General features: G+C 39.2%; 1 protein-coding gene across 7 annotated transcripts in view; it reads right to left on the bottom strand.

The window, feature by feature from the left end:
* Positions 1 to 12589, bottom strand: part of DNM3 (dynamin 3) — a 635765-nt gene that overhangs the window by 455299 nt on the left and 167877 nt on the right. For all 7 annotated transcript variants that reach the window (XM_061160332.1, XM_061160330.1, XM_061160334.1 and 4 more), the window contains exons 3-4: positions 4593 to 4742; positions 2949 to 3152 (exon numbers count right to left, since the gene is read on the bottom strand). In XM_061160332.1, coding sequence (XP_061016315.1) covers positions 2949 to 3152; positions 4593 to 4742 — 354 coding nt within the window. The remainder of the gene's footprint in view (positions 1 to 2948; positions 3153 to 4592; positions 4743 to 12589) is intronic.

Below are 12589 nucleotides of genomic sequence, written 5' to 3'. Positions count from 1 at the left end.
TTCCAGTTAGTGATGGATAGGGAGGCCTGGTGTGCTGCGGTTCATGGGGTCGCAAAGAGTCGGACACGACTGAGCGACTGAACTGAACTGAACTGATGGGGGCAAGAATTCACCCTCTTCCTTTGGAGCTTCAGTAATGTCCAGGACCAGCCAAAGCCTCAGGATAGCAGCACACAAAAGTGTGTCTCTGGTGGAGATCTAATAACCATGCAAACCTGAGGGTTCTTCTCTGCAAAGATACTGTGAATTGTCTGCAAAAAACTGGGGTAAAGATGGGCTATCTTTAAAAGCAGGAGCTAAAATGAGCTGTAAGAAATGAAGTTCATTTGGGATAAATTCATGAATATTCATATGGAAATTTTTAAGCAGTATTTAATAAAAATAAGCTTGTAAAATAAGCCAGGTCTGTAACAGAAAGAGAGGCCTCACTTAACTTTCTGGATATAGATTTGTGGCAGACAGACTGGGGATATCATTTGCACTCCTCCATGAAGCTTCACTACGAAAAAAGCTAGTGGAGGTGACGGAATTCCAGTTGAGCTATTTCAAATCCTGAAAGATGATGCTGTGAAAGTGCTGCACTCAATATGTCAGCAAATTTGGAAAACTCAGCAGTGGCCACAGGACTGGAAAAGATCAGTTTTCATTCCAATCCCAAAGAAAGGCAATGCCAAAGAATGCTCAAACTACCGCACAATTGCACTCATCTCACATGCTAGTACAGAGAAGGCAATGGCACCCCACTCCAGTCCTCTTGCCTGGAAAATCCCATTGATGGAGGAGCCTGGTGGGCTGCAGTCCATGGGGTCGCAAAGAGTTGGACATTTCACTTTCACTTTTCACTTTCATGCATTGGAGAAGGAAATGGCAACCCACTCCAGTGTTCTTGCCTGGAGAATCCCACAGATGGGGGAGCCTGGTAGGCTGCCGTCTATGGGGTCACACAGAGTCGGACACGACTGAAGTGACTTAGCAGCAGCAGCAGCACATGCTAGTAAAGTAATGCTCAAAATACTCCAAGCTAGGCTTCAGCAATACGTGGACCGTGAACATCCAGATGTTCAAGCTGATTTTAGAAAAGGCAGAGGAACTAGAGATCAAACTGCCAACATGCCCTGGATCATCAAAAAAGCAAGAAAGTTCCAGAAAAACATCTCTTTCTGCTTTATTGACTATGCCAAAGCCTCTGATTGTGTGAATCACAATAAACTGTGGAAAATTCTGAAAGAGATGGGCATACCAGACCACCTGACCTGCCTCTTGAGAAACCTGTATGTAGGTCAGAAAGGAACAGATCTGGACATGGAACAACAGACTGGTTCCAAATAGGAAAAGGAGTATGTCAAGGCTGTATATTGTCACCCTGCTTATTTAACTTATATGCAGAGTACATCATGAGAAACACTGGGCTGGAAGAAGCACAAGCTGGAATCAAGATTGCCAGGAGAAATATCAATAAACTCAGATACGCAGATGACACCACCCTTATGGCAGAAAGTGAAGAAGAACTAAAGAGCCTCTTGATGAAAGTGAAAGAGGAGAGTGAAAAGGTTGGCTTAAAGCTCAACATTCAAAAAACTAAGATCAAGGCATCTGGTCCCATCACTTCATGGCAAATAGATGGGGAAACAGTGGAAACAGTGGTTGACTTTATTTTCCTGAGCTCCAAAACCACTGCAGATGGTGACTGTAGTCATGAAATTAAAAGACGTTTGCTCCTTGGAAGGAAAGTTATGACCAACCTAGACAGCATATTAAAAAGCAGACACATTACTTTGCCAATAAAGGTCCATCTAGTAAAGGCTATGGTTTTTCCAGTGGTCACATATGGATGTGAGAGTTGGAATATAAAGAAAGCTGAGCACAGAAGAATTAATGCTTTTGAACTGTGGTGTTGGAGAAGACTCTTGAGAGTCCCTTGGACTGAAAGGAGATCCAACCAGTCCATCCTAAAGGAGATCAGTCCTGGGTGTTCACTGGAAGGACTGATGTTGAAGCTGAAACTCCAATACTTTGGCCACCTGATGCAAAGAGCTGACTCATTTGTAAAGCCCCTGATGCTGGAAAGACTGAGGGCAGGAGGAGAAGGGGACAACAGAGGATGAGACAGTTGGATGGCATCATCGACTCAATGGACATGGGTTTGGATGGACTCCGGGCATTGGTGATGGACAGGGAGGCCTGGCGTGCTGCAGTTCACCGGGTCGCAAAGAGTCAGACAGGACTGAGCGACTGAACTGAACTGAAATGATGAAGTTTCAGCTGAAGTAAGTGTGGACTTCTCAAGAATATGACTGTGCTGCACTCTCTAGACTCCACTGATGGAAGTGCTATCTCTGTTCCAATCAGATAACATGATCTTGTCTCTTCAGGACAAGAAGGCTTATGAGACAGGGGTTTTAGTATCACTTTTATAACTAGATTACAGCCCCAATCCATATTCTGGCTTTCCCAAGCCACAAATGCTGAAGAAGGAGTCCCAGTCATGTTCCCCATCTAGCCACCTGGAACTTCCACCTGCTTTGTTTCAAGCTCCAGTCTCAGGTGTATAGGTTTAGACTATATTCCCCAGTTATTCTTCTTTCAGCATCTTAAATACAAAAGAGCTAACAAGATTAATAATGGCTAATGTAAAGGTCTTCCTAAGGCGATGGTAAAGAATTCTCCTGCAAAGTAGGAGATGTGGATTCAATCCCTGGGTCAAGAAGATCCTGAGAGAAGGAAATTGCAACCCTCTCCAGTATTCCTGCCTGGAGAATGCCATGGACAGATGAGCCTGGCAGGCTACAGTACATGGGGTTGCAAAAGAGTCAGACACAACTTAGCAATGAAATAACAACTTAACTGATATTGAAATCAAGTCATGAGATTTTGTATTATCTTGAAATATACCCAAACTCTTGACATTTGAAACTAATTCCCTCTCATCTAATGGGCCACATACTCACCTTGAGGATCAACTTCTTTCGCTAGCTTCAACGCATCTGAGTTTGCAAGATCAGTGTTGGCTGGGGTAACAGCCAGAATCAGACAGTTCTCCCGTGTGATGAACTGCATAATCATTTCTCTGATCTGGTACTCAATATCTGGAGGCTGATCTCCCACGGGCACTTTAGTAATTCCGGGTAGGTCAATCAGGGTTAGGTTTAACACTGTGGAAAGGGGGGGAAAAAGTATTACATGTACCATCAATGCTGAAAGATATCAACAAGGCAGAATCGTGTGTTATTTTCATAGAAATGAAACAAGCTGAACTTTATATAATGTGTATCTGAAGAGTTCCAACACATGTGCATAGAATAAAACAGGATAGAATTCAAACTGGCTTTGCAAATTTTCTCTATTTTTATGATATGATTGTGCTAGGCCAAATGATCATTTTAACATAATTTAAGAAGCACTGATTTGCATACCTAATAGCTTTCTCAGAGAGTTGCCATGTTTGTAACTCGGGGCCTATAATTCAAACACAGAACAATAAGTGAGTATGCTGTCTGTCTTGTACTTGCCTTCAAATGGTGTAAAAATTCTCAGAGTAAGGTTTGTCCTTACTTTTAAAAGCATTATGCATTATTTACAAAGTGTTAGTCACTTAGCCTGGGCTTCCCAGGTGGCTAAGTTGTAAGGAACATGCCTGCCAATGCAGGAGACACGGGTTCGACCCTTGGGTGGGGAAGATTCCCTGGAGAAGGAAATGGCAACTCACTCCAGTATTCTTGTCTAAAAAATCCCATGGACAGAGGAGTCTGGCGGGCTACAGTCTATGGGGTCATAAAGGGTCAGACTCGACTTAGCGACTAAACAACAGCAACAAGTTGCTTAGCTTATTGGAAAGCAGTTAGTCATGAAGCTAGTGTGCAGCCTCCATAGCCAGACCCATTGTGGAAACCCAGGAAACTACTAAGTCAGTGACTCCAGGCCTGACCCAGCTATCGTTCTCTCTATACACAAAAGTTTCAAGTCTTTCTATACACTTGGCTCCAAGTCCTCTTGGGAAGTCATAATTGAGCATTTCATGGTTCAATTTAAAAGCAACAGAGCTGGGGAGAAGATTAGAGATGAAAATCTGTCCCACCAAAATCTTAGTCATTCTGGAGGCTATTCTGTATTACCCACCAAGAATTGGTTATCTAATTTATAAGTTTTTACTGACAGTCTGAGGAGAAAAAAATCACAGTTGATTCCTCAGGAAGAGAATAAATAAGAATATATAGGACCGAAAGAAAATTCATTAAAGAAAACTCAACCATAGTACCATGCACCTCTAAGATTTTTGCAAAAGCTGAAGATACTAAAAATGGAAGTTTTCATGCATTCCTCTTTGGAATTCTAAAAGTTTAAAATATACATAAAGAAAACTTTGTAAAATAATGTACTCAATTCTCTTTTACAAATTATCTCCTCCTGACTCCCATAAATAATTCTATGAGCTGTATGGATTGTATCATTTACTAAAGTACCTAAGCACAATCATAGACACCAAGATTTTTTGAGAGAAAACAAAGCCATTTTATATAAATAATGTATGTTCATTAACATACATAGTAAAAATTTTTGAGGACAAGAATTTGGAATTTTGTTATTTTACTTACCATGTGGGGAATAGACTCGTAAATTAATGGGTATGGAGGAAATGCCTTTATTCATTCCAGTTACTCGATCTGTTTCAGCTTCAATCTCATGGCGAACTTCATCAAAATCTGTAAATTTTTTTCCTTTGCAGTGTAGAAACTCAGCATATTCTATAAAAGACAAATTAATACAACCTAAAATTCAGGTACTCTTGCAGTAATTATAAGCAAACAACGCTTCTTTAAATACAAGTCAAAGCATCCAATATTGCCTCTTCAGTCATCATAATGAGAGAACATGGTAGTAACTAAAAAGCACAGTTAACACTTGAGAAATGTTAAACAGAGTACAAATTCTAATGGTGCAAAATTGCTAATTTTCAGATGAGCAATTAAGTACTACAAGCAGTCTTTAAACTGCAAAGCCTATTAAATAAAGAGAATTTTGGCCCTCCAAATGATAGAACAAATAACAGCAACCAACTGTCAAAGAAATTAGAGCTGGGACATACAAAAAGCCTGTGTACTAATCCTATTAGCATGTCCTTTCTGAGTATCACGACTTTATCCTGATGGAGGCTAAACCTTGGGAACGTTAGGTCCATGAACCAAGGTAAAGTGGACACGGTGAAGAGGAGGTGGCAAGAGTGAACACTGACATGTTAGGAATCAGTGAACTAAAATGGACGGAAATGGGCGAATTTAATTCAGATTACCATTATATCTACTACTGTGGGAAAGAATCCCTTAGGGGAAATGGAGCAGCCCTTATAGTCAACAAGAGAGTCCGAAATGCAGTACTTGGGTGCAGTCTCAAAAACAACAGAATGATCTTGGTTTGTTTCCAAGGCAAACCATTCAACATCACAGTAACCCAAGTCTATGCCCCAACCACTAATGCCAAAGAAGCTGAAGTCGATTTTATGAAGATCTTCTACAAGACCTTCTAGAACTAGCATCAGAAAAAAAAAAAAAAAAGATGTCCTTTTCATCACAGGGGACTGGAATGCAAAAGTAGGAAGTCAAGAGATACCTGGAGTAAAGGGCAAGATTGGCCTTGGAGTATAAGATGCAGCAGAGCAAAGGCTAATAGAATTTTGCCAAGAAAACACACTGGTCCTAGCAAACATCCTCTCCAACAACACAGGAGACAACTCTTCACATGGACATCACCAGATGGTCAATACTGAAATCAGATTGATTATGTTCTTTGCAGCCAAAAACGGAGAAGCTCTATACAGTCAGCAAAAACAAGACCTGGAGCTGACTGTGGCTCCAGCCACACACTCCTTATTACAAAGTTCAGGCTTAATTTGAAGAAAATAGTGAAAACTACTAGGTCATTCAGGTATGACCTAAATCAAATCCCTTATGATTATACAGTGGAGGTGACAAATAGATTCAAGGGATTAGATCTGGTAGACAGAGTGCCTGAAGAACTATGGACAAAGAGTCATAACTGTAAAGGAGGAGGTGGCCAAAACCATCCCCAAGAAAAAGAAATGCAAGGAGGCAAAGTGATTGTCTGAGGAGGCCTTAGAAATGGCTGAGAGGAGAAGAGAAGTAAAAGACAAGGGAGAAAGGGAAAGATAAACCCAAATGAATGCTGAGTTTCCAAGAATAGCAAGGAGAGATAAGGCAGCCTTCCTAAGTGAACAATGCAAAAAAAAAAAAATAATAAAAAGAAAGAAAGAAAACAATAGAATGGGAAAGACTAGAGATCTCTTCAAGAAAGTTGGGAGCTATCAAGGGAATACCTCATGCAAGGATAGGGACAATAAAGGACAGAAACAGTATGGACCTAACAGAAGCAGAAGAGACTAAGAAGAGGTGGCAAGAAGTTCTTCTATATAGAACTATACAGAAGACTATACAAGAAGGGTCTTAATTACCTGGAAAACCATGATGGTGTGGTCACTCACCTAGAGCCAGACATCCTGGAGTATGAAGTCAAATGGACCTTAAGAAACATTACTACAAACAAAGCTAGTAGAGGTGACAGAATTCCAGTTGAGCTACTTCAAATCCTGAAAGATGATGCTGTGAAAGTGCTGCACTCAATATGTTAGCAAATGTGGAAAACTCAGCAGTGGTCACAGGATCGAAAAAGGTCAGTTTTCACTCCAATCCCAAAGAAGGGCAATGCCAAAGAAGGTTCAAACTACTGTACAATTGCACTCATTTCACATGCTAGCAAAGTAATGCTCAAAATCCTTCAATCTAGGCTTCAGCAGCATGTGAAGTGAAAACTTTCATATGTACAAGCTGGATTTAGAAAAGGCAGAGGAACCAGAGATCAAATTGGTAACATTTGCTGGATCACAGAGAAAGGAAGGAGATTCCAGAAAAACATATACTTCTGCTTCATTGACTATGCCAAAACCTTTGTGTAAATCACAACTGGAGAATTCTTAAAGACATGGGAATACCAGACCACCTTACCTGTCTCCTGAGAAATCTGTATGCAGGTCAAGAAGCAATGGAAATGGTTAGAACTTCACATGAAACAACTGACTGGTTCAAAATTGGGTAAGGAGTACATCAAGGCTGTGTATTGTCACCCTGCTTATTTAACTTCTATGCAGAGTACATCATGCGAAATGCTGGCTGGATGACTCACAAGCTGGAATCAAGATTGCTGGAAGAAATATCAACAACCTAAGACATGCAGATGATACCACTCCAATGACAGAAAGAAAAAAGAAACTAAAGAGCCTCTTGGTAAGGGTGAAGGAGGAGAGTGAAAAAGCTGGATTAAAACTCAACAATCAAAAAATGAATGTCATGGTATCCAGTCTCATTACGTCATGGTGAATAGATGGGGGAAAAAGTGGAAACAGTGACATATTTTATATTCTTGGACTCCAAAATCACTGCAGATGGTGACTGCAGGCATGAAATTAAAAGATGCCTGCTCTCTGGAAGAAAAGCTATGACAAACCTAGAGATTAGGATATTAAAAAACAGAGACATCATTTTTCCAATGAAGATTCTTATAGTCCAAGCTATGCTTTTTCCAGAAGTCATGTACAGATGTGAGATTTGAACCACAAAGAAGGCTGAGCGTCAACAAATTGATCCTTTCGAACTGTGGTGCTGGAGAAGACTCTTGAGAGTCCTTTGGACTGCAAGCAGATCAAACCAGTCAATCCTAAAGGAAATCAACCCTGAATATTCACTGGAAGGACAGATGCTTAGGCTGAAACTCCAATACTCTGGCCACCTGATGCAAAGAACTGACTCATTGGAAAAGACTGAGGACAGAACAAAAAGGCAGTGACCAAGGATGAGATGGTTGGATGGCATCACCAACTCAATGGATGTGAGTTTGAGCAAACTCAAGGAGATAGTGAAGGACAGGGAACCCTGGAGTGCCGCAGTCCATGGGGTCACAAAGAGTCGGACGTGACTTAGTGGCCAAGCAACAACCACATATGCTAAATTATGTAAATACAGCTTCGGAAAGCAAGAAGATTTAGAAACAACATTTGTTTTACCCTTTAAAAGGAAATAATATATGGAATATTTTAGCTGTAAAATATACTATTCAAAATACCACATCCATTTCTGCAATTAAAAGACATTTTCTCAAGAAAAAAGACTGAATATTACAAAGAAACTATTTATCTGCAATCTAAGGGAAAAGAAATCAGTATCTGTAGGCAGAAGGAAAAACTCTAAAATAACTATATAACAGAAAATTAGTTATTTTTTAAATTTTAGTAGCATCTTAAAACCATTGTACTATCCCTTTCTATATCTGCTTCCAAAGATATGCAGTAAATGATAAGCAACACAACTCAAAAAAAAAAGGGAACTGATACTAGTAGACCTAAAAATGTTATAAATTTACAAGGGAACAAGTCTTAACAAATAGTTTAATTTCTCTAACAGCCAGCTGAAAAAATGCTCCCCCAAATGTAGACTAAGGCTAAATATCTTGGGCCCAGATATCTTGGGCTCAGGTGAGACAATTATTGGTAGTCTTTCTACCGTCCACCATAAATATTTAACCTTCACCCACTACATGACAAGGCCAATAGGTAGACAACTATAAGATGTGGTTTATGCCTCAACAGTGAAAGTATACACAATAATTAAGCTTCAGCAGGCTTCAGAAGTCTGGCCTGAAGAGATCACCACATCATTTGGCATCTTCTTTTACATGTTTACCCACATAAGTGCTATTTTTTTTTTCTTTTTTAATTTTTATTATTATTATTTTTTTTTCCCAGTGGGTTTTGTCATACATTGATATGAATCAGCCATGGATTTACATGTATTCCCAATCCCGATCCCCCCTCCCACCTCCCTCTCCACCCGATTCCTCTGGGTCTTCCCAGTGCACCAGGCCCGAGCACTTGTCTCGTGCATCCCACCTGGGCTGGTGATCTGTTTCACCATAGATAGTATACATGCTGTTCTTTTCAAATATCCCACCCTCACATTCTCCCACAAAGTTCAAAAGTCTGTTCTGTGTTTCTGTGTCTCTTTTTCTGTTCTACATATAGGGTTATCGTTATTCATTGTTAGTATATAGGAATGCAAGGGATTTCTGTGTGTTAATTTTATATCCTGCAACTTTACTATATTCATTGATTAGCTCTAGTAATTTTCTGGTAGAATCTTTAGGGTTTTCTATGTAGAGGATCATGTCATCTGCAAACAGTGAGAGTTTTACTTCTTCTTTTCCTATCTGGATTCCTTTTACTTCTTTTTCTGCTCTGATTGCTGTGGCCAGCACTTCCAACACTATGTTGAATAGTAGTGGTGAGAGTGGGCACCCTTGTCTTGTTCCTGATTTCAGGGGAAATGCCTTCAATTTTTCACCATTGAGGGTGATGCTTGCTGTGGGTTTGTCATATATAGCTTTTATTATGTTGAGGTATGTTCCTTCTATTCCTGCTTTTTGGAGAGTTTTAATCATAAATGAGTGTTGAATTTTGTCAAAGGCTTTCTCTGCATCTATTGAGATAATCATATGGTTTTTATCTTTCAATTTGTTAATGTGGTGTATTACATTGATTGATTTGCGGATATTAAAGAATCCTTGCATTCCTGGGATAAAGCCCACTTGGTCATGGTGTATGATTTTTTTAATATGTTGTTGGATTCTGTTTGCTAGAATTTTGTTAAGGATTTTTGCATCTATGTTCATCAGTGATATTGGCCTGTAGTTTTCTTTTTTTGTGGCATCTTTGTCTGGTTTTGGAATTAGGGTGATGGTGGCCTCATAGAATGAGTTTGGAAGCTTACCTTCTTCTGCAATTGTCTGGAAGAGTTTGAGTAAGATAGGTGTTAGCTCTTCTCTAAATTTTTGGTAGAATTCAGCTGTGAAGCCATCTGGTCCTGGGCTTTTGTTTGCTGGAAGATTTTTGATGACAGTTTCGATTTCCTTGCTTGTGATGGGTCTGTTAAGATCTTCTATTTCTTCCTGGTTCAGTTTTGGAAAGTTATACTTTTCTAAGAATTTGTCCATTTCATCCAAGTTGTCCATTTTATTGGCATAGAGCTGCTGGTAGTAGTCTCTTATGATCCTTTGTATTTCAGTGTTGTCTGTTGTGATCTCTCCATTTTCATTTCTAATTTTGTTAATTTGGTTTTTCTCTCTTTGTTTCTTAATGAGTCTTGCTAATGGTTTGTCAATTTTGTTTATTTTTTCAAAAAACCAGCTTTTAGCTTTGTTGATTTTTGCTATGGTCTCTTTAGTTTCTTTTGCATTTATTTCTGCCCTGATTTTTAAGATTTCTTTCCTTCTGCTAACTCTGGGGTTCTTCATTTCTTCCTTCTCTAATTGCTTTAGGTGTAGAGTTAGGTTATTTAATTGGTTTTTTCCCTGTTTCTTGATGTAAGCCTGTAATGCTATGAACCTTCCCCTTAGCACTGCTTTTACAGTGTCCCATAGGTTTTGGGTTGTTGTGTTTTCATTTTCATTCATTTCTATACATATTTTGATTTCTTTTTTGATTTCTTCTATGATTTGTTGGTTATTCAGAAGCGTGTTATTTAGCCTCCATATGTTTGAAGTTTTAACAATTTTTTCCCTGTAATTGAGATCTAATCCTACTGCACTGTGGTCAGAAAAGATGACTGGAATGATTTCAATTTTTTTGAATTTTCCAAGACAAGATTTATGGCCCAGGATGTGATCTATTCTGGAGAATGTTCCGTGTGCACTTGAGAAAAAGGTGAAGTTGATTGTTTTGGGGTGAAATGTCCTATAGATATCAATTAGGTCTAGCTGGTCCATTGTGTCCTTTAAGGTTTGTGTTTCCTTGTTAATTTTCTGTTTAGTTGATCTATCCATAGTTGTGAGTGGGGTATTAAAGTCTCCCACTATTATTGTGTTACTATTAATTTCCTCTTTCATACTTGTTAGCGTTTGCTGTACATATTGCGGTGCTCCTATGTTGGGTGCATATATATTTATAATTGTTATATCTTCTCTTTTGATTGATCCTTTGATCATTATGTAGTGTCCTTCTTTGTCTCTTTTCACTTCCTTTATTTGAAAGTCTATTTTATCTGATATGAGTATTGCGACTCCTGCTTTCTTTTGGTCTCCGTTTGCATGAAATATTTTTTTCCAGCCCTTCACTTTTAGTCTGTATGTGTCTCTTGTTTTGAGGTGGGTCTCTTGTAGACAGCATATATAGGGGTCTTGTTTTTGTATCCATTCAGCCAATCTTTGTCTTTTGGTTGGGGCATTCAACCCATTTACATTTAGGGTAATTATTGATAGGTGTGGTCCCGTTGCCATTTACTTTGTTGTTTTGGGTTCACGTTTATACAACCTTTCTGCATTTCCTGTCTAGAGAAGATCCTTTTGCATTTGTTGAAGAGCTGGTTTGGTGGTGCTGAATTCTCTCAGCTTTTGCTTATCTGTAAAGCTTTTAAATTCTCCTTCATATCTGAATGAGATCCTTGCTGGATACAGTAATCTAGGTTGTAGGTTATTCTCTTTCATTACTTTCAGTACGTCCTGCCATTCCCTTCTGGCCTGGAGGGTTTCTATTGATAGATCAGCTGTTATCCTTATGGGAATCCCTTTGTGTGTTATTTGTTGTTTTTCCCTTGCTGCTTTTAATATTTGTTCTTTGTGTTTGATCTTTGTTAATTTGATTAATATGTGTCTTGGGGTGTTTCGCCTTGGGTTTATCCTGTTTGGGACTCTCTGGGTTTCTTGGACTTGGGTGGCTATTTCCTTCCCCATTTTAGGGAAGTTTTCAGCTATTATCTCCTCGAGTATTTTCTCATGGCCTTTCTTTTTGTCTTCTTCTTCTGGAACTCCTATGATTCGAATGTTGGGGCGTTTCACAGTGTCCCAGAGGTCCCTGAGGTTGTCCTCATTTCTTTTGATCCTTTTTTCTTTTTTCCTCTCTGCTTCATTTATTTCCACCATTTTATCTTCTACCTCACTTATCCTATCTTCTGCCTCCGTTATTCTACTCTTGGTTCCCTCCAAAGTGTTTTTGATCTCATTCATTGCATTATTCATTTGTAATTGACTCTTTTTTATTTTTTCTAGGTCTTTATTAAACAGTTCTTGAATCTTTTCAATCTTTGTTTCCAGGCTATTTATCTGTAACTCCATTTTGTTCTCAAGATTTTGGATCATTTTTATTATCATTATTCTAAATTCTTTTTCAGGTAGATTCCCTATCTCCTCCTCTTCTGTTTGACTTGGTGGGCATTTTTCATGTTCCTTTACCTGTTGGGTATTTCTTTGCCTTTTCATCTTGTTTAGATTGCTGTATCTGGAGTGGGCTTTCTGTATTCTGGAGGTCTGTGGTTCCTTTTTGTTGTGGAGGATTAACCCAGTGGGTAGGGTTAGACGATTGGCTTGTGGAGATTTCCTGGTTAGGGAAGCTTGCGTCAGTGTTCTGGTGCGTGGAACTTGATTTCTACTCTTTGGAGAGCAATGGAGTGCCCAGTAATGAGTTTTGAGATGGGTCTATGTGTTAGGTGTGACCTTGGGCAGCCTGTATGTTGATGTTCAGGGTTATGTTCCTGCGTTG

The sequence above is a fragment of the Dama dama genome, chromosome 14 (genome assembly GCF_033118175.1).
Source record: "Dama dama isolate Ldn47 chromosome 14, ASM3311817v1, whole genome shotgun sequence".
NCBI classification, from domain to species: Eukaryota; Metazoa; Chordata; class Mammalia; order Artiodactyla; family Cervidae; genus Dama; species Dama dama.
Note: the sequence above shows the minus strand (reverse complement) of the source record. Positions and strands in the feature narration are given on the sequence as shown.